The following is a 23,045-nucleotide window of genomic DNA, read 5'->3' as shown; positions in this document are numbered from 1 at the left end:
TTTTTATTGTAAATAAAATTAATTTATTGACCAAATAATGCTTTAAAAATTATCAATAATTGTTATCAATATTTGACTTAAGACAAATTTAAAATTTAATTACATTGATTACAAATGCTTTGAAATAACAGCAATTTCCAATTGATACTTCCCCCCCCCCCCCCTTAATCTCCGCATTGTGTTGTCCAAAAGTTTGTTTCCCTTTCAATGCAAACATTTTATTTTACTCAAAACTTGTTCTGAGCACATTTTTACTTTTTTTTTTTTTACTTTGCAACCTTTTCTATGGCAAGATAATATGTGCTGGGAACCATTATCGCACAACTGAGCATATTGATATAAATCTCAATCAAATCAAGTTCACTTCCCCCTTGCTGCTTTCTGTCAGTTCTTAATGCTTGCCTTTTCTTGCAAATTTTTGACCAATATTCCATTTTTGATACTACAATCTCAACTAGTAGCACAACATCAAAAAAAAAAAAAAAAAACATTGATGCTAAAAAAAATAGATGCTCAAAATTAAAACATGGATGTTTTAAAAAAAACCTTGAAGTTTCCAAAACTGCAACATCAGTGTAACACCACTACTCTCAACTGAAACATAAATGTGTGAAACAGTTATCAAAATTGTGATAAAGGGAAAAAATCCTAACATGTCTGCAACTAAGGATCCATAGAAATCACAGTTCATTCAGTTTCTCAAAAATAAAAACATGTGCTAAATATTTTTTAATAGTGATTAAATTTAAAATTTAAATTCTTTATACTATAGAAAAAAGCAAATTATTACACTACTCATATAGAACTATTTTTATTATTTCAAAAGATTTTTTACAGATCCTTAGATTTAAAAACAAACAAAGAACTAAAAAAATTAAATGCTATTTTTTTACAATTTAGTATTTTCAGAAATAAGTATGAAATTATATGAAATTAGTTATTAACTCGTAAGAGTTAAAGTTCGCAAAAATTAATTTAAAAAAAAGCCATTCTAATCCAGATTTTACTAAAATAACTTCCAACCATTGAAGTAATGGAAAAGTTGACTGAAATCTTAAACACATTTAAATCAATTTTCGACAAAGCCACATCCAATGTTGAAATGTTTCCAAAATTATAAGTGAACATGAAAAAGCTAAAATTTTGAGACTTTATTGCAGCCTTATTACATTTAGTATTTAAAAATGAGCTTGATTTTCTTCTGCTCAATTATTAGGAAAATATGCATGTACAGAATGCGGCACTGCACTTCCGCATTTTTGCACAAGGGGTAAAGTAGTTTCGCCCATCAGATGGAAAATTTGGGAAGGAATTCACTGACATTTCCAGAAATTTCAATAATTTGATTTTGCCTGACATTTCCCTGATCATTTTAGGTGATTTTTATTTTCCTGACAATTCCAGGTTTTCCATATTTTCCAGGTGTGTGGCAATCCTGTGGTTAACGTAACTTCCATTTCATGGCGGAACTGCTCCAGCAGAAATCAAAATTTCAGTGAAATTTTAAAATACTTCAATTTAGTTATAAAATACGTCATTTGCATTTCATTGGAAATTTTTAATGACCGATTAGTATTTTTTAGTACTTATGTTTTCACATTCACATTTTTAGTTACTTCTGGTTGTTGAATTGAATCATTATTGACTGGAAGGAATAACTAAAACCGTATTGGTCTGGAATGAGTGTAAAAAGGTTACTCCCTTTATTTTAATTTATTTTTCAATAGAAAAATTTTGTAAACAGCAATTTTTCTTTTTTGTATGTTTACTATACATATGGAGCTCACAATAATCATAAGGGAATTTATATGTTTTGTGTACAGCATGTTCAGTCAAGCTATGCAGATCCTGTTTGCTTAATTGGACCAGCTGGTTCTTAGAACCAAAATGGTCCCTTCTCAATGTGGTCCTATTAACCGGAATCAACTGTATATTGTAGTATAAGATGTAATTATTAAGCATAAGATTACACATATACGTAGAATAGTAATATTGAGAATTATCATAAAACTAGAGCATGTACTTACCTCTAAATTTAAAAGTAAACAAATAAATAGATTTCAAAGCTCAAATATTATTATACTACTTGTTCTCTGTTACAAATTATTTTCAATGCTGTAAAATATTGTGTTGGTTTAATATTGCGTTAAAAATGGTTCTCTGAACTTAACAAGAAAGGTTCTTGAACCTAGTTTACATTTATAAATTAAAGGAATAATCTGAACTGCAGAGAATCTTTATTGCTTAGCTTTAGTAAATAATATGTTTTGCAGAAACATTATTTATTAAAATAAAATTTATAAGTCAAACAATTGATGGTAAAAATTCTTAACATTATAAAAGTGATTGCATTCAAAAGCTTACTTAAACAATGCTTTCAAAATTTTGATTGAAATAATATTCAGTAAAAAGATATTTTTTCATTCTATAAAATGTGTAGTAATACATTAAATTAAGCCAAAGTAAATGTCATAGCATAACAAATATCATAAACAATACATCACATATAAAATGCTATAATACAATGTCAAGATGAGGTGAGTTTCATATAAAAATGTAAATAAATATAGATCACATTTGTAAGAACATCAGAGTAAAAAACAAAGAAGAGCTGCGACAAAACTCTTTCAAAAGTGACTGCACATCAATATTACATGTAGATTTCATATGAAAAACCTGAGCATTCAAATCAATAATACCAAAAAAATGCACTTCCATCTTAATTTTCAGACATAAAATGGTAACAAATGATGCAGTGGAGATGCAAGTGGACATTTTCAAGTGTTGAGTAAAACATGTTTAAAGTTGCAGTCCTAGGTAGGCTATCATTGAATTTTTTCTAAATTGTGCTATACAGCAGCACCTACTAGGACTACTAGCACTATCTCTTGCTCCGAAACAGAGGAAAGATTCACCTACTTTTTGTACTGGTTATCTCCAAATTTTTAATTTTATCACTTACATCCCTTTGTTTCTCACTGCCTCAAATGTATTTTTAGAAAATGTTATTTATATTTCTTAATAATTTAAGCACAAAAATATTGAAGCTACAATTGTACGGCAATAAAGTAAAAGATCATTATAGATGTGGTTGTTTTCCTCACAATTTCAGAATTTAAAAAATTAACTAATTGAGTACTTTAATAAGAAATAATTTTAATGTTTTTCTGAGAATGGTTCACAGTATAAACCTATAGTTATACTGCATTTAGCTTATCAACAGAAGAGAAAATTCTTTTAAAGTCACATGCACTGCTTTTTGACCAAGTTGTAGTATGTTCCTTTAAGATTCATCAATTCCTCGTGGGTTCCTTTTTCAACAATTTTTCCATGATCTACAACTGCTATGCAATCAGCATTTTGTATAGTAGACAACCGATGAGCTATAATAATGCATGTTCTACCTTTTCTTGCTTGATCTAATGCATCTTGTACCAGCTACAAATGAAATACAATATTAGAATACTGAAAAATATGAATGACAAAACTGCTTCAAGATAACTCAAGAAGAGGGAATGCACTAGCTATTACTACTCAAACTATAATTCAAACACCTGATAACTATGAGAACATATATACTTTTCAAATAAATGACATTATATTAATAATAAGACGTCATATAGATAATACATAACATTGTAATATTATGTTTAACATCAATACACCTATCATTGCATGATTACTGTAATAATTGACTGATGCTGTTATTATATATGTTTAGCATAAGAAGAAAACTAAATTTAACTTTAAAGAGGAAAATTTTAATCAGAGAAAATGTTCCATTCATCAACAAACTTAAATTGAGAATACTAATTCTTGAAATGTAGTCGTTCATGCATATTTTTGAGAAAAAAATACATTGCTCTACTGAAGAACATTTTAAATAAGATTTCAACCTTAAAGATAAAACTTCTAATATACAGAACCACTTAATCACGTGGAATTATTCCTATTAGTAAGAAACAAAATTATAGGCAAATACCTATTAATAAGAGACTAAGAATCAAAAAATAAAACAGAGGGAAAAATCAATAAGAATAATAAGGTATTTTTTGTACTGTTACTACTTCAAGACCAAATTAAAGAAAATAGAAATAATTTCTTCATAAAGACATGAATTGAAAAGAGACAGTCTCCCTCTAAAAAACTGGTTTTGAGCAAGGGTAAGAAAAGAAAATGACCATAAGCATAGTAAAGTTTTAATCAAAGTTAATCAATAGAAAAGAAAGTAAGTATGGGAACATATAACAGCATATGCTAGGGTTTAGTTCTAGTTGTTCTTTCCGAAAACAGAGTAGTTCATTGCACATTGGCAGTAGTTACAGTAAGCAAAAGTGTAATTTTGCTTAGTTATACTTATACATAAGTAATTAGTTCAAAGCATTTAGTTTTTCAAAGAGCAAAATAATAACATGAAACGAAAAAGTTGTGTAAAAAATAAAGAAATTTATTGGAGAGATTCCAAAAAAAAGGTATATTTTAACAGCAATGTAGACACTTTCTATGGGAGAAATAAAAAAGCAAGCAAATTGAAATGGAAACTCTAACAGAGCTTTTTTTAACTGAAGTATTTAAAATTTAGTGTTGTTTAATTAGATTTGTGTTGCAAAACGATTAACAATCTCACAGGTAGAATATTATTAGATGCAAAGACAAACTAAAGCTGAAAATAATAATATTAAGTACACATAATACATTTTCAAAAAGCTTTTTTAAAAAAAAAGAACAATTTCAAATAATATACCATGCCATGCAAATGGCATATGTTTACTAATTTAAAGCTTTTGAACATGATTTAGCAATACAAAGACATGTACTGATATACAGAAAAAAATCATAGTTGACAATAAATAATTTAAACTTCAAACACACACTTAAAATTTAAAATATTGATTCATGAATACTTATTCATTTTTTGAGTCATTAAGTGTTATTTTTTAAAGGAGTTTTGGGAATGTACTTACTTTTTCACTTTCAGTATCAAGGGCAGAGGTTGCTTCATCCAACAAAAGAATTTTTGGTTTCCTCACTAAAGCTCTTGCAATAGCTATTCGTTGCTTCTGACCGCCTGAAAGTTGAGTCCCTCTCTCTCCTACAACTGTATTATAACCCTTCAAAGAAGTAAAAGCACATATAAAAAGAACTAAAAAAAAAGCATTTTGAGAAACTAATTAAAAGCTTGACAACAACTAATTGAACCATGATGATTCTTAAAACTTTCAATGAACACTGCAAACTCACGCTTAATTTTAATTCATATCTTAAAAATTACATTACGGCAGTAAATATATTATAATGTCAAATTTAATGTGAGATTTAAATTTAACATTTTTTAAGTATCAAAGAGCATTATTCCAGAACAAAAAGGTAGAGCAATTCAAATAAAAATCAATCTTTAATAGTGAGCAGGCAGTAACAATCAGATTGACAATAACTGACCTAAAGTAACAATATAAGTATAACATTAATCTAAAAATAAATAAATAAATAAAGATATGTGTAGAGTACAATCAGTGATTAAAAAAAAAAATCATAAGTAATTTTAAGAAGATAGTTTCAAGTTGTTAAAAATCAGAGGCGGCGACTGGGGCTCATAAGTGCAGGGGCAAAATTTTTTTGGAAGTTAAAGACTATTTTATGATATTTTGAGAGACTAAGGGGGGGGGGGGGCTTCTGTTTTATTCCTGCATAAGAGTTTTGGAACTGTAGTTTTAAAAATGCTGTTTTAGTATAGTTTTGTAAACGTTTGGGAAATGGAGAGGAGTTTCGAAGGTTGTCCCCCATAATTTTTTTGGAAATAAAGTATAATAAAAAAAATACGAATATTTTTTAAAAACCTGAAGAAGTCTGGACTGTTTTTGGTAATGTAAGGGTAAGGAAGGCTCTTCCCGGATTTTTTTTTTTGACTCGTCTTAAATACGCAAGTTAAAGCCATCAGATCAAGGGGTTTGGGGTTCTCTTCCAGAAATTTTGCAAAGATTAAAATGTTTTTCAAATGTCTTTCAAAACATCATTTCAGATTTCTCTTTTATTGACTTAAGGAGGAACGAAACGGTTTAGAGGTTCTCTCAGTATTTTTTTTTTTTTTGAACTGAAGAAATCCTCAGAACTCAGTCTTGAACTTCCTTTGGGGTTCCAGAGAAAGATCTCCAGATTTTTTTTTCTTCTGGAGTCTTAAAAATGTAGTTTTACGCTATCTTTACTGTTCTAAGGGTGAGGAGAATTTTCTTCCTAATTTTTTTTCTTTCTGAAACCGGAGTCGTAGTAACAAAAATTTAGGTCGTCTTTCAAATTAAAAGTAGGAGGGAGAGCGTTTGGAGATCTCCAGCGGAAAATGTTCAAAATTGAAGTAGTAAAATTGAAATTTTAAAGTATATTAGCTGACGTTACAGTTCCGGTGATCTCACAGAGAACGTTTTGAAATAAAAATCTTAACGTTTAGGTGATCTTTGATGATGAATAAAGTGCGGGGGCAGACGCCCCCCCCCCCCCCCCCCGAGTCGCCGTCACTGTTAAAAATTCAGTTCCTTCACTATTTTAGTTCAGTTTAGCATTTACAGGTAGTCCCCCTAGATCCTTAGTTTTCAGCAGCTGCTACAAAATAACTGCTGGTACTGTTGTTCTATTTTGTGTGTGGTAAATATTAAATAAATTCATTATGAATATACTCATAAAAAAACACCATAACATTATTTACAAATCACTGATCTTTCACCGTCTTTAGGTGAATTCTCATAACTGTTCAGGGGCCCAGTTGAAAAATTTTCTATCCGTTAAAGAAACAACTAATTTATTTAACACTTTATGCAAACAGACATATGTACACACACCAAATATTATGGGAAAGAAATTATTGCTTATCATAGCCAATGAAAGCTTATCCACTTCACAAGAGACGCCTTTACTTTTATTCATTTCAGTCGGATGATGCCACCCAAATTGTGGCAAAATGAGCAAAAATGGTTCTCCACCCTCGCTATATAGGGTTGGGAAATTTCATTTCTTTCTTAACATTTCACAGCTACTATATCAGCTTAGTAAGATAAATTTATTGCACAAATGCTAATATAATGGTTAGTATTGGTAAGCATTTACGATACCATGATTGAAATAAGTAAAACAAGAGTGGGTCATGCTCACAAAAAAAATTACAAATCATGCCAACACTTTTGAATTCCTTTAATTAATTTCTTCAATTACCACCAATAAATCATATTTTTTACTGAGTTTTCGTTTAATTCTACTTAATCAAGTATTAATGTTTTTACATATGTAATTTATGAAGAGTTAAAAATATTTAGTTTTCGATAAAGAAAGAGAATATTAGGTGTCTCAGCAACAAATCATTAGCAGTTAAAATATGATATGAAATCACGATGAAATGCAACAATATAAAATATCGAGTTTGCTGAACCAGAGGAGTTTTTCTCAAAGTTCAAAGATGTCTGAGCCAAATCATCACCAAAAGCCATCTTCATCTTCCAAAAGGTTTCCTATTGACTATTGTTCAGTTTCAGGCAAAATTAGATCTAGTAGCACTGTTCTGGTCATTCAGTTATTTTTCTTGAAATAATAGTAAAAAAAATGACGAGAGCACTACACATTACCTCAGTCAAACAGTTTGCCAGCAATTGATGCAATGGACCTGTGGAAAAATTCACACAAAAGCGAAGCTTCAAGGTCAGCTCATGCAAGCTTGCTTGATTCATGTGCATCAGATTTTCACAAAACAAGTCAGATACTTTTCTAACAGACCTTATATGTCCTTAAATTTTCTATTTTGAAAATAAAATAAACAATTACAATAATCCTGGTAATATTTTAAAGAGGTTTAAGTAGTATAACTTCTGTGCCTAGTTAGTCACTTTGAATTCTATGGCTAACAAACAAGACAAGTCTTATTCGTTTCTCTCATAGTTAATTTAAATTGTTGAATGTCTACTCAGTTACAATTTGTAATAATAATTCAAAAAAAGTTTTTATCTTAAAACTGCAACCAGAATAATACTTTAGAATCACTAATTTATTTTATGCTTGTTCTATGATTGTGTTTTTTCTTTATGATTAGAATTTTTCAAGGCTTTTGTCTACTCTGTTACACAAACTGGACAAAAAAAAAATTTCTTTCTTCATAAATTACTTATATAGAAACCATTGATATGCTATTGTACACTGATAAATGAAGATTCAATAAAAACATGTTAGATAAACTGATTGAAAATATTGAAATTGATAAATAAAAATCAAAGTTGTGGATATTATTTGAAAAAATTTTGTGACCCCTATTCATTTATTACAAAATTCACTGAATAAATTAAGGTGACAGCATGTAACTTTTTAGACAGATTAGAAGATAAATCGTATATTACAAAACGCATTAAACTATGAAAGAAGGGACAGACATTTTACAAAATTGAATTTTGGCAAAGAACCAGCATCTGAACTGGGTGAAATGTAAATGATTTTATGATGTATTGAAATGGGTAGCAAAACCATGAGAATATCTTCTCCCTTGGTATTTGAAGTTTGAATTATTATCTCTGACAATTAAATTGTAAATGTCTCATCTTTTATAAATTTCTCACCTGAATCTTATGTCCTCTTCCACAGTTAAACTAGCAATACTAATATCCTAGCATATGAAATTATCAATATTTAATTGAAGATATTGAAACTGCAATAACTAGACCTGAAAATGTCCATGAAAATATTGGAATCATTGCATTTAAAACAGGAAATTTTCTAGCATATTTCTTACAAGTAACTTCTGCTTGAATAATCCACACACTTCATATATATTTCTAGTCATTGAATAATGTTGAGTTTAGCAATATCTAGGCATAGTTTAGGTTGTATATTTTAATGATAGCAACATGTAACCTGATGATAAACATAAACACATATTTAAAGAAGAAAAGCTCTCACCTGTGGAAGTTGTGCAATAAATTCATGAATATTGGCAACTTGAGCTGCTTTTTCAATGTCAAGTTGCGTTACTTTCCCTTCAATGCCATAAATAATATTTTCTTTTATTGAGCAGTTGAACAGCACTGGTTCTTGACTAACTACAGATATGAAACTTCTCATGTATTTTAGATTCAAAGTTTTTATGTCAAAATCATCAATTAACTGCAAAAGAATGTTGATTAGAATGATTACAATCAAGTTCATTTTAAAGATCATTTAAATGCTAAAAATATTATTAAAAAAATAGCATCATCAACTTACCACCTGCCCTCTCTCTGGATCATAAAAACGCTCAATAAGAGAGATTATTGTACTTTTTCCACAACCACTAGGTCCAACTAACGCTACAGTTTCCCCAAATTTTACAGTAAGATTAATACCTTGAAGAACCAGGACATTTCTTCGATTTGGATAGCGAAAAAACACATCTTTAAAGGTTATGGTTCCAGAGACATCCTAGAAGTAAACAATTGATACAAATTTGAGCAATGTTATAATTAAACACAGTTTTTATAATTTCTACTGCTCTGAATCATTTGACAGCAAAACATGCCTGAGTGGATAGGTAAGACAGATTACCAAATAAGGAAAAATTCAACTACCCGTTCCTACTGGTTCTTTTAAATAATGCTTTTAAAATAAAATTGTGTTGAGGTTGATATATAATTCACATAAAGGATTAAATATTTTTCATAGATAATACCAAATAAAATACTTTATGCTAATGTAATGAAGTAGTTGACCAAGTGTTATTAAAAACTAACATAGAGAAGAAATTTCACAAAAGATTAGCACAAAAACTGTTGTTTAAAAAAGTACATTAGTATAAAAACTATTATTAAAAACTTATGAATTATTTCTTTGAAAATGTAACAGGTTAAATAAGGTAGAGACCATACTCAGGACTAAAGAAAAAACTTTAATCTAATAAAGAAAAACTTACATTGACTGCTAAGCAGTTCTTGCATAATTCATATTACTGAATTTTGAGGAATAAAGGTATGGCAGAGGAAAAAAACCTTCTTAAAATAAATATTTGTAAAAATTATAGAAGAGCAGCGAAAATAAAAATAATTATATTGCAGAGAAAATTAATATGAAGCAATACTTTTAACAAATTTAGTATTAACGAAATTAGCTCCAGTTTAAAATTACTCGTAGTAAATCCGAGTATACTTGGGCTGGTCTATCGAGTGGACGTGGTGGGGTAAATGGAGACATGACCTCTTAAAAAATTAACTATGAAATCTGTAAGATGAAAAAATTCACATTTACTATACATTATTTCAGGGGAAAGGTATTAAATTAACATGAATTCAGAGTAAAGACGTTTTGTGATAATATGGATTTAAAAAATGGACAATTAGCATAAACATTTGGAGCATTATTATGTGACACGAAGTTAAGAAATTCATCTTTGTTCAAGTTCAGAGATGAAGATTAAAAGTTTTGAAAATTAAATAATTATAAGTAGTACACATTTAAATACACATACCATAAACACACATAGCTATTAAGTATTGAATCTAGCTCTTTCTAATAGCTAACAAAATAGTGCATTAAATTAAAATCGTACGGGTTTAATTCCTCCTTTGCTGCTGCTGTCAATTTTTGGTACTGTATTTATAAGATGAAAAACAAGTCCAGCAGATAATTTTGCTTTAGTGTAATCTGGCAAATAAGATGACCACTGACCAACAGAAACTGCACTGAATGCCATAGCAAAAAATACTCTGAAAAATAAAAAAGGAAGAATATTACCAACATTAATAAGCTAAAGTAAGGCATAGTTAGATACAGTCAATTCGAGATAACTCGAAGTCTGATAACTCAAATATTACTATAACTCGAAGTTTTTATCAAGTCTTGACCCCTTTTTCTTAAATTATATGCTAATTATTCTCAATATCTTGAAGTTAACTTCCTTTAATTTGAAGTTTTTTCAAAGTTGACGCGAAATTTACTTTGAAAGAACGAAAAAGAAAGACACAATTGACAATGAGAGAAAAATTAATTCACGTTCACTGGCAATTCCTGCAGAATAGACCTCTAAAGCACGAAGAGTACCTGTTGAGCAAAGGAGTTACACGTGCGGAAATGAGTTAGCTTGTTTGCTTTTGTTGTACTGTACTGTTTACACTTTGACATGTTGCTGGACTACGAATTTACTTTTAAGCTGTCAAGTCAACTGATTGCACCTTTATTCAAAGGCTGACCTTAGTTAAGATGCGCTCCTCTTCATTCTTTAGTTCGATCATTTGTTGATAATTTGAGAGACAGAGTGAATTTTCTTTACTATTAAAGATGTCTAAGCAAGTACTCTGTCAATGATATTAAAAGAAAAAGAGAAACTTCTAAAGCGGTAGAATACGTGAATCTGAATAAAATACATGAATCCGAATTTGAAACGAATGAAGATGTGCACCTTTCGTGAAGTAGAATCAGCTCTATTCAAGTGGTTCTAGCAGTATCGAAATCAAAACCATGCTTTTGATTTTTTTTTTCTCTCAATATTTAACTGTGCATATTGTGCTTAAAAACTTTTAAGTTCTGTAATTTTGTCTGTTATATGCACATACTAATTAAAATATTCAATGGTTTTTAATATCAAAATGTCGAAAACTGAAGCTAGCGGTAAGTCGAACTTCCGATAAGTCGAAGTTTTCCTGCGGTCCTGCTAGATTCGAGTTATCGTGAATTGACTGTACTTATATAATAATGGCTAAGAAAGTTTATTTATTTTTTAAATCTTAGAAGCCATATCAACAAATGTACATAAAACATTGGTGCTATAGTAATACAAAAAAGAAGAAGATCGGCCAAAACTAAACAAGCCTATTTTCCCATAGGTAAACATTAGTTTTCTAACAGCAGCCACACCTCTTTGTTGATTGCTTGAGGCTCCAATATACCTTTATCCAAATATACCTCTTAAAGAGCTAAAGCAAATTTTGTAAACAAAACATGACTGGTGTGAAAAGAAAGCAAGTTAATTTAAAAATTAATTTAAACTGATATCGTGTTCCAAAAAATTTAAACACTTAAAAAAAATTTTTTGAACAAGAATATTTCAAATTCAAGATTTTTTTCGTTTCTTTTTTTTCCCTCCTCAAAATGGAAATGGACAGAAATAGCAAAAACAAATTTTGTAAATAAATTTTAAAAAGAAAAATCTGTATCTAGAATAAAACTTCTGAATAGAATAACTTTGAAATGAAAAATAAAATAAAGCAAGAAACCCATTTATAAAGGAGTTTTTAATCAAATAGTGTCAAAAATAATATTAATTTTTCCTGAAGATTTATTATTTTTTCCATCATAAACAAAAGAAAATATTAACATTTTTCTTCCAAAGCAGTTTGCACTTTTACTTTATCTTTTTTAAAAGCAAAAAATAACAATATTAGTCAGGGTTGGACTGGGAATAAAATTTGGCTCACAGGCATCCAGAGAAGACTGCGCCTCTCCAATAAAAAAAAAAAACCCTCATATTCATTTTTAATTAAATACTTTTAAAATCAATAAACAGCATTTTATTTAATAAAAAAAGCAAATAATAATTTTTTAAAATTAGTTTTTGTTTTTATTTGAATTATCAAATTAATCAGGGACCATTGACTATCTGTTTTTACTATGAGCGTTGACAGATGTATAAGTCACTTTGTACACTACACAGTAAACAGAGCGATTCAAAAAACGGTGGAAAAAATAATATGGCAGATTTGTCATACAACAAGGATCAGCAGTTGCATAGGAACGCAGGGTCATAAATGCTTGTAGAGGGCGCTAGAGCCACAGTCGCGGAGGGCTAATTGGATAGCCACCATGATCACGAATTTTGTCTCCACTGGATCTTTGCTAGTGGGGACTTTTTAAAAAGACCCGTGTATGAAATACCTGTTGCAAAGCTGGAAAACTTGGTGGGAAGAATCATTGTGGTAGCAGGATGTGTTCAAGATACACCTGGTACAGTGGCACAACCAGAATTTTTTTTCCTTTTTTTTGAGAGGGGGAGAGGCAAATTGAAAACAAATTCCAATTTGAAACTATTTTTAAATCTGATAGAAGAGAGGGGGTCTGGGTGTTTTTAAAAATTTTAAAACTTTTGGTTTTAAAAACGCAATTTTATACTTTCTTTGCTCATATTGGGGGGGGGGGGGGGTGAGTAGTACAGCAATCTCAGCGGAAATTTCTAGAGATTGAAGCCTTATCAATGCAATTACAGGCTATATTTATTGATGTTAGGGTAAGTGATGGAACTCAGAGACTGTCCCCAATAGATTTCTTTTTAATACATCGAAATCAATTCCCTCCTTCATACTTGATAGCTATCACATATTAATAGCATGATAAATATTATTTTTGAGGTGATTCAGGTAACAAAGATGAATAAGGAATGCTAACACAGTGAAGGGAATATGAAACAGTGACAAGCACATCATCTGGATTTTTCAGAGAGAAAAATCCTAACAAATTTGAAGCATTACCAGTTGCCATATTTCAACAGCAAACGATTACATAAAATATTTTGAAAAAACTGCAGTTTTAATGAGTTAAAAATGTTCAAACACAAACACACGCAAAGAAAACAAAATAATAAATACAGCACATGAAGTAAATGTACAAAAATTTAAATAGCTCATTAAGAATACAAAATTTAAAATACCTGTACACATTTACTGGCTCCATATCACCTAATGAAACCAAGTATGCCCCAAGGCGGAAAGCAGCTGCATATGTAAAAAACATGATAGCTTGAGAAAATGCGTACGCAAATGCATATACTTTAGCATTCTTTTTGTTCTCCCTAAAATGAAATGTTGTTTGTAACATTATAAAGTAAGAATTTATACCAATAAATATCAGTACTATGAATACATATATAATATGAAAATGATTGAGAACACAAACAGAATAATCAGTGGCGTCGATACAGGGGGGCAGTTCGACACGGATGTCACCTGTCTGGGGGGGGGTTGACACCCAAAGTGGATTTACGAGTTTTGAAAAATATAAATACCTTCAATTCAGAAAATGTCCGCCAATAATTAAAAATATATTTCCTCTATGAAACGCAATTTCATCACTATGAAAGGGGGGGGGGGGGAGCACATGCACTGGGAGACATCCTCTGGAGGTTTACTGATACAAAATTGGGTTGACTTTATGAAAGATATAGAAATTCTTCTCTACAATTTTCCTTCAGCAATTTAAATTGCATTTAATTATCAAACAGAGGCAGGCATTTTTTAAATGTGTTGTCTTATGCTTTCTTTTTCTTGAAATATATTGTTTTACCGTTTCACAGTTTTCTCTCTTTCTTGATTTTACAATGATTCCACATCATTTGAAATTTTAGTTAATTGTTTTTAAAAATAATTTCTAATAAGGCTAAAAACGTATATGACTCGTACTTTTATAGCTAAGAGAGTAAATATTGGAACCCGAGAGACACTCGGGCTTCGTTAATTTCACCAAAAACGGCAACCCGAGTGATGCTCAGGCACAGACCTCAAGTGTTAAAATAAAGCGTTAATTGTACCACAAAACAGCAAGAACTTATTCAGCATCCCAATATTTATCCCTTTTCTCAGCATTTCTTAAGCAATCCTAAGTTTGTTTAAGCCCTGCACGTTTTGGTCATGCATATAAAGTTTTGTGATTATTATATAAAATGGTTTTCTATAGCACAGACATGTGACATAAACAGGATGAAAAATACTGAAATTGCATGGCTGTGCGAACTAACACTACACTTAGTATATTTTACAACAACTGGAAGCTCTCCCACTTACTTTTGCATCTATATAGCAGATTATTTTATTGGATGCATTAAATTTACTGAAACATGTTGAATTTAACTTCTAAAGCCCCTTCTTTTTTTCTGCATACAGTATTTTGTTCTCTCAAATAATACTGAAATCAGTAAAAAGACTGAAAATTCACATGTCTGATAGCACTGCTAACACTGAATCAAAATACCCACAGAAGAGCAGTTAAATGGACCGTTGCTGCACTACGGGTAGGGTCCATTAGTTTAGGGTCTTGAGATTAAAAGATACTAACAAATCAGAAAAACAAAAAATAACTTTTCTTTAAATAATTTATTAAGAATTGGGCAATGAGGAGCACAATTTCAGCAAAAACTACACCTGTACACTAAATTTCATCATTCTTGTTCCGGCTATTTTCCCGCGATAAGCGCCTAATACAAACTTCCATGTTTATGACAAGTACATCAATTTTATTATTAATAATAAAAAACCCTAACTTATCCTGATACTTACATGTAAGGCAAAAGAAGATGACCAACATATCTTTCATAAAAAGCAGCTTCGAGAGTCAGACCCTGAACGGTTTTGATGTTCTCGAGACCTTCACAAGCAACCTATGTTAGAACATAAAATGAATAAATGACTTGAAAAACATATTTCTTTTTGAAACGCAGCTAAATAAAAATTAAATATCATAAATGTAAACTTAACTGCATAAAAAAATGAACGAAAATGAAGTAAATTAACTGTATATGACAATCTTGCCAATTTGTTGTTTAAAACACATAAAGATTAATGAAATTTACCTTATTCTTTCCCTCCCTTACCCTCATCAAGAAAAAAAGAATTTATTTCCAATTTAAATGCCAGAGAATAAAACATAAAAACAAAAAAAGGGAAATTTATTTTGTTTGAAACAATCTTCTTTTCTGAGTCATACTAAGCAATAAAGAAATTAATTTGCTGAAATTATTCATCAAAATAGGTCAATGAAATATGAACTTATATTTAAGTAAATTATATCTTAGTCAAAAACACAAAATATTTTCATGAAAAATGGAACCAAAACTTACATCTCCTGCATCAGACATCAATTCAGCATCTCGCTTTTGATTTCCCTTCAAAATTTTAAGTTGTATGCCACCAGCAACCAGTAGAATGGGCACAACAACAATAAGGCCCAGTGCTAATTTCCATCCAAACACAAAAGCAATGGCAAGACTAGCAAGTAATGTAACAACCGCAGAAATAACAGTACCAATGCGAATTCCTGCTGCCTGAAAATAAAATATGATTTTAAAACTGTGAAACAAAAATTTGCCACAAAATATATTTACAATCAATATAATAAAAAGTGCAATGGTAAGAAAATTACCTTTGAGATATTCATTAATCTGAGCACTTTACCACATTTCAAAAGCTTTGTGTGTGTGCGTGTGTGCTAAGACACCTTTTAAGAAAATATTAATAAGAGTAAAACTTACACTTTTTACCATGGGAACATCAGTAGAAAGCCTCGTAGTAATTTTACCAGTTGTATGCCGGTCATCATCAAACCAACTTATGTCCTGGCGTAAAATATTTTTAAATGCTTGTTCTCTCAAATTTTTTGTCAATCTTTCTCCAGCTATGCTATAGCCTATTGTCTGTAACATTAAGCAAAAAATAAATTTAATTCGTAATTGTATATTTGTAAAAAGTGAACATCTTAAACAAATTGCAGTTAGTGGAAGTAAACAAGTTGATTTGAAAATCAATAGTTAAGCATTTAATTACTTTTTTTCATGACTTACTGAATCAGGAAAATGTTTAACTATGTACTTTCAAATGTAACAAACTAGCACTATTCATGGTACCCCCTCGGAAAAGAAGGAAATTCTCAAAAAAAAAAAGCGCATAACGATTTCAATCACAGTTTTTTAAACAGTTCTGGCATGCATTTAAAAACCTTTGCACGAAAAGCTCCTTAGATATCAGGTGGTCATTAAATATTTTACACAGTTTACAGTTTGTGCATTACATGTTTATTTTCATTAGCCAGCATGTAGAGATAATAGGGCTACAAATGATATTATAACTTAACTAAATATACCCTATAATTTTAGCAAACCCACAAATTTGTTAGATAAGTACTAAATTAGATATATAGTAAAGTATTTATTATTATTACTGTTATTTATCTAACCAAAGTCACACACAAATTAGCACTTTTGCAATCAGTATAAGAGCTTTCCAGTATTTCTCAACAATGCAACTAATACCACTTAGTGTAGAGCATATGTCAGTGGCATATTCAAGGAGTCATTTGGGGATTATCCCCTTCAAAAAGCAGAAATTTTTCGTTTTAGACCATAGAAAAAATAAAACTAACCATATCCCCCTAACAAAACTTTTTCTCTGGCTATGCTCCAGGCATCCGTCCAAATATTTGGTTGTTATAGGCTAGTGAGAATTAAAGAGTGCAATCTGAGAAACCGATGATGCCAATATGAAAGAGATGAGATCTCATAGTCATAAATTATTATTATTATAATCACTATTACTATGATTTTACTCATTTATTTTTTGAAGGCTTTCCAAACAGGTAGCACAATTAATAGGTTTAGGTCTAGACAGGCCCGTGTCCAGACTTTCATAAAGGGAGGGGTTTTAATCTTACCTGCGGGAGGGGGAATTGAACCCTCCGCAACCTTTAGTTTACGACAAATTGCCGATCCCAGTATGGCGTTCTTACACCTGGAAGGGCTGCTGAAGCCCCACCCCCTTTTTTTTGAGGGACACTTTTGGCTGCGTAGGTGACCAAAGTAATCCTTCATTTCACAGGTTCACTTTAATCAAATCTTGCTTGTTTCTTTTTAATTAAACCTGCTTACTACGCGGTACATTGCAATAAATATTAAAATTTCTCCACAATTTTTTTTATAATGTAGAATGTATACCAGGCAGTGGTTGGAAAAACTACATTTTTTTTGTAGCGAACTACAACTACAACTACTTCGTTACAAATGTAGTTAACTACAGCTACAACTACTTTTTTTTAAATGTAGCAACTACAAACTACTTTTGAAATGTAGTCGCTACTTCGCTACTTTCCAAAAAAATAAGTAAATAAAAAGCATACACAATAGGTTGTCCCTCAAAAAATGAAAGTCAATTTTTCAAGTCGTATACACTCTTGTATTTTTCCTCTTGTGTCAAAACAATCGTGAAAAAAAGTTTCATATGATTTGCACAACAGCAACCCGTGCCGACTTGCACATGAAAGTGTAAAACAGTACTTGTATGCGAGGCCAAATCGAAAAAAAAAAGACTTTTTTTAGAAACTCGAAATTTTTGTTGATAAAACTTTGCCCCTGTATCCAACACCCCACATGAACCACAAGAAGATTTATTCAAATTAAAAAACATTTAGATATGCCATACTTGACCTAAAATTTATAATTATATTTAAAAAATTGATTTTTTTCAGTTATCTTTTAAAAAATTACATATAAATTTAAATAGAATATCAAGTTAAAAAATTACTGGCGAACACATTTACAGATCAACAACAAACGAATAATAAAAAAATAATATTTTTTAAATGAGAACTTTAACTCAACCTGGAAAAAATCCATATCTTTGAGTACTATGTGGGAGACTTAAAAAATGCAGGAAACAAAAATTTCTATTTAACGCTAATTACCTACTTTTCTACTTCACTGTTTATATTTTTCAGCTGATAATTTCGTAAAATCTTACATTTCTGAAAATATGTATCAAAAATTTATTTTTTTCAAGAAAATTATAAATGTTAGGCCTCGTGTGGGATATCTAAATAGTTTTTAATTTGAATAAATGTTTTTGTGGTGCATATGTGGCGCATATAGGAGCAGCGTTTTATCAACAGAAATTTTGAGTTTCTAAAAAAACATTTTATTTTAATTTGGCTTACGACCAAACGGCACGACCTTGAGGGTCACGGATTTTGACAAAATTCTAGCTATAGGTCCATTCCCACTAGATATGAGCGCAGGTAAAGCGGTTTGACTGCATAGGCCCTAATTTCTCTGCAACGAGGGTCCAAAGTTGCTAGTTTGGCCCCAGAAATGCAATGGCGTTTTCATTGGAATTTCTTAATTTGTTACTATGTTCGATCTCCCAACATCTTTTTCATCTTTTGTAAATATATTGTGTATAAGGGAGGACACGTATTTATTTATGGCCATGATCTAAGTTAGTTTAAAAGTCGAAACAATCTTGTAATTTTGTTCTTTTGTGTGCCATGTGCAATAAATCAGAGTGTTTTCTCTTCTCCCATTTTTTGGCTTATCAATGTGGGATATCTTTGATAGCAGACAATAAATATCCAGTTAAAGTAAATGTTTTTATTAGCAAACGATAAATACTTGTTAATAGCAGATGATTAATATAAAATGAAAATAATTAGTTTTTCATTTGCAAACGATAAATATCCTGTTACTATATTATTTCGGCATTCAAGTTATTGAAATTAAAAGTAAGAGCCAATTTGAATTTGAGAACTGCTTATTAAAAACTAGTATTCAACTTAATTAATTCAAATATAAGCATGCAAACGGCTCCTTCTGCAGTACAATAGCAGAAAAAGCGATAAAAATGGTAATTTTACAGGAAATACCATTGCAATTCTGGGTCCAAATTATCAACTTTGGACCCTCGTTGCAGCCGAACTATGGCCTATGCAGTCAAACCGCTATACCTGGGCTCATATCTAATTGGAATAAAGCTATATCTAGAATTTTGTCCAAATCCGTGACCCTCAAGGTCGTGCCGTTTGGTAGTTAGCATTACACAAGCGCTGGTTCGCACTTTCAGATATAATCGGCACTTGTTGCTGTTGTTCAAATTAAATGATTTTTTTTTTTTTTTTTGACGAAAAAGGATAAAATGTAAGAGAGTGTGTGACTTGAAAATTCAACTTTCTATTTGGGGGGGGGGAGGGGGGTACACCTTAATACACACACACACCGTAAGAGGATTGAACAAAAAAAAAATTGATAAATTAGCTCATCAGAAGACACTAAGAAAAATATCCGTTATCATACTCTCAAACACTCTAATGCTCGTAAGTATTGTAAGTCTTCCAGAACAGTCCAATTTCATCCTTTTCTATAACATTCTCAGTAGCTTCTTTTTATTTGGTGAATACTATAGAAAACTTGAGCCTTGCTAAAATATTTTTGTTTTTCAATCTTCGGTCTGTTCATACAAAATTCACAAATATTTTCAACTCGCAAAATCACCAATATCTTCATTTTTGCGAAAATAAATGCATTTTTCAATATAAATATTGGTGAAATATGAAAATTACGACGGCAAACAAACTAATGGCGTCAAACAGATATAACGTATGATGTAAAAATGAAATGCCTGAGGTCAGCTCGTATTTTTATGAGTCTTGTTTCTAATTGCCTCCGCTGATGTACTTGTGTAAAATTTGTGCCAGTCAAATTCGTTTGAACCTTTTTTTTTTGTTTGTTTAATTTATTTAAAAGTAGTTTCCAGAAATCGCTACAAACTACTATTTTTTGTAGTTAACTACTCACTACACTACTTTTTTTAAAAAGTAGTGCGCTACACTACAAACTACTCAAAAATGTAGCTACTACAGTAGAGTCGCTACTTGTAGCGCGCAACTTCCAACCACTGATACCAGGTTTTATGTTCTAAATAACTGAAATAATGCTTAATAAACTAAAGAAGAAAGAGGTTATTGCAGATGCAAATTACATTACCAAACACCATCACTAATGCATTTTCATTGCTAGCACATATGCTAAATTCATCATAACCTCCTTACAATAAGCAATACTAATGCTTTGCATTGATAGATCATTCAGCAGTTCTTCCACCTTAGTTTTTCCAAAATATTATTTCAGTTGATCAAGCTTTAACAGTTGTAAATTGCAGAAAAACTTAAGAAAAGAGAGAAAGTTAAGAAAAAAAAAACCCCCGCTGAACACAAACTTTACATTAAAATTAATTTAAGCCAAAAAAGAAAAAAAAAACATATATTTTCTTCTTTTCCCTTATCATTTTTCACCAATGGGAGGGGTTTAACCCCTAAAACCCTCCCCTTGGACACGGCTCTGGGTCTAGATATAATAATACAAACTGCTGTTTTTAAACCTAAATACCAAATAAAGACTTTGCCAAGTCATAAGAGTATTATTCAAACTACATGCTCATAGTTAAAGAAATTATTTAAATACCTAATTACATAACACAGATCTTAAACATGGCAAAGATGATACTCACAGAAAGTATACCATTAAATTACCAGACACTATGACTGTTCTGGAAAAACTGCTGCGTATTTCTGCCAAGTTTTCAAACAATGAGACATACATTAATAAAAGACATTTTACTTAGAAGCATTAATTGAGTATTCAAGTATAAAAATTTTAAATTTGGAGCACACAGTAAAAAAAGTGCTTTCATAGGTTATTGCAATTAAAATGTGTAGCAGCTTGAGTCCTGACACTACAATTATTAAATTATTTGGGATTGTCAAGAACACATTCCATTTATGAAAGATTAAACAGGATTTTAAGTCTCCATATATTTATCAAACACAATGGAATAAAAAAATACAAAAATTATAATCTTAAAAATTTTCTTGGTCAGTTTTTAGAGTATAGCTCATCATCAAGCAGCGTTTGCTTTTATCAGACACAATTTTGCTCGGATTGCAACACTTGATTTCCAGTAACTCATCTGTTTTATTTGCAAATATTTTATATCTCATAAATGAAATCAAAAGTGGATATTCACACATTTTGTACAAATTAACTACTTTTTAGGCTTACAATAGTATCTTTTGTTTTTCATAGATTTTTTCAGTTTCCTTTGCAGAGAGAGTACAAAAATATATTCCTTAAATTTCATTTAATTACTTTTTAATTGTTTGTTAGTTATATTGAAATTTAGAACACAATTTGGTTGGTAAAGAGTTTGAGAAGAAAAAGTAAAACTAACTCGAAAAATGTGTCCCAAAGCTGTGGCAACTGCTAAGGCTAAAAACATCATTGACCAAAAAAAGGCAGATTCTCTCAAAGCATTTCCAGTTAAAGTAAAAGTCTAAAAAATAAATAAACATATCATATATTATTACATAAAGGGGAACTTTTCAAGGTAAAAATAGCTACAAGAAGGTAAAAAATACCTACATTAAATATCTCACTATAAAAAATGGCAAATGTGGGCATAACTATTCCAACAACAATAGATGCTATAGATCCCACAATAACTTCTTTCCACTCTTTCTTGCTTTCTTTTAAAATGCGCCATCCAGATGGAATTTCAATATCTTCCTACATAAATATTAGCATTTATTAATCATGTCAAGAATTCTTTGAATAAGAAGTTAATACATTTCTATCATTAAACATGATTCAACAAGACTATTTTCAAAAGCTAAAAGAAGAAATATGGAAAATATTAAGAAGGTTGGGTGAGCTACAATTAGACACATGACACAATGAGACACTAAGAATTTCATATATCTGTTTCACGAACAAAGTCTGCTATTTAGGTGTAGTAAATAAAAGCTAATTGCTACTCAGAATTCCATGTTACACATGGCTACTAGTTCATGCACTAAAGAAACAGTTGTGTTTCACTCCTCTAAATTTATCTTATAAGCATGAAACTCTTTTCAGTATTGAAAAATTAACAAAATAAAGAAATGGATTTTTAAACTTAAGGAAAAAAATGTTTATGAATGATAAAACAAAAATGGAAATACTCACAATACTTAATATAACATACTAATGGTATCAATAAAGCTGGAAAATAGTTTTGATATCTCATTAAAGTAAGTTCAGATGCCTCATTAACACAAATGTGACAACCGACTTTTTCTTTTTTAATTTGACTAATTTCTCATAGAACAAAGCAAAGTAAACATTAATAATACACAAAGTATTTTTACTGCTCTCTAAGGAAAACTTCCAAAATACTTCATCTAATAGAAAATAACACTACATTAATTAGAAGCTTAATGCATCTTAACAACAAAGAAACTAAAATATCATTACAATGTAGAAAAAAAATATTTACCTCTTCTACTTCACTTTCAAGTCGACTTAATAGTCTGTGATTTTCATGAATTAAAGATCTTGATCTAGATCTAGATCTTTTTGCTAGTTTGAGACTTTCAACTATTTCAGACCCACTTTTACTCACTGAAAACATAAACAGTGTTAAAAGTTAGTAATTTAAAGAAAACATACTTGAAAATTATATTTAAATTAGAGATCATACATAGCTTGTCAATTAAAT

The 23,045-nt window shown here is 30.3% G+C and overlaps 1 protein-coding gene across 1 annotated transcript in view; it reads right to left on the bottom strand.

The window, feature by feature from the left end:
- Positions 1-2,146: 2,146 nt before the first annotated feature.
- The window catches only part of LOC129231724 (ATP-dependent translocase ABCB1-like), a 74,601-nt gene continuing 53,702 nt past the window's right edge, over positions 2,147-23,045 (bottom strand). The window contains exons 16-27 of the mRNA XM_054866086.1: positions 22,824-22,948; positions 21,932-22,075; positions 21,741-21,842; positions 16,226-16,387; positions 15,815-16,018; positions 15,255-15,355; positions 13,634-13,774; positions 10,544-10,700; positions 9,229-9,423; positions 8,926-9,129; positions 4,965-5,111; positions 2,147-3,438 (exon numbers count right to left, since the gene is read on the bottom strand). Of these exons, the coding sequence (XP_054722061.1) occupies positions 3,244-3,438; positions 4,965-5,111; positions 8,926-9,129; positions 9,229-9,423; positions 10,544-10,700; positions 13,634-13,774; positions 15,255-15,355; positions 15,815-16,018; positions 16,226-16,387; positions 21,741-21,842; positions 21,932-22,075; positions 22,824-22,948 (1,877 nt within the window). The 3' untranslated portion in view covers positions 2,147-3,243. The remainder of the gene's footprint in view (positions 3,439-4,964; positions 5,112-8,925; positions 9,130-9,228; positions 9,424-10,543; positions 10,701-13,633; positions 13,775-15,254; positions 15,356-15,814; positions 16,019-16,225; positions 16,388-21,740; positions 21,843-21,931; positions 22,076-22,823; positions 22,949-23,045) is intronic.

The sequence above is a fragment of the Uloborus diversus genome, chromosome 10, assembly GCF_026930045.1.
Source record: "Uloborus diversus isolate 005 chromosome 10, Udiv.v.3.1, whole genome shotgun sequence".
NCBI classification, from domain to species: domain Eukaryota; kingdom Metazoa; phylum Arthropoda; class Arachnida; order Araneae; family Uloboridae; genus Uloborus; species Uloborus diversus.
Note: the sequence above shows the minus strand (reverse complement) of the source record. Positions and strands in the feature narration are given on the sequence as shown.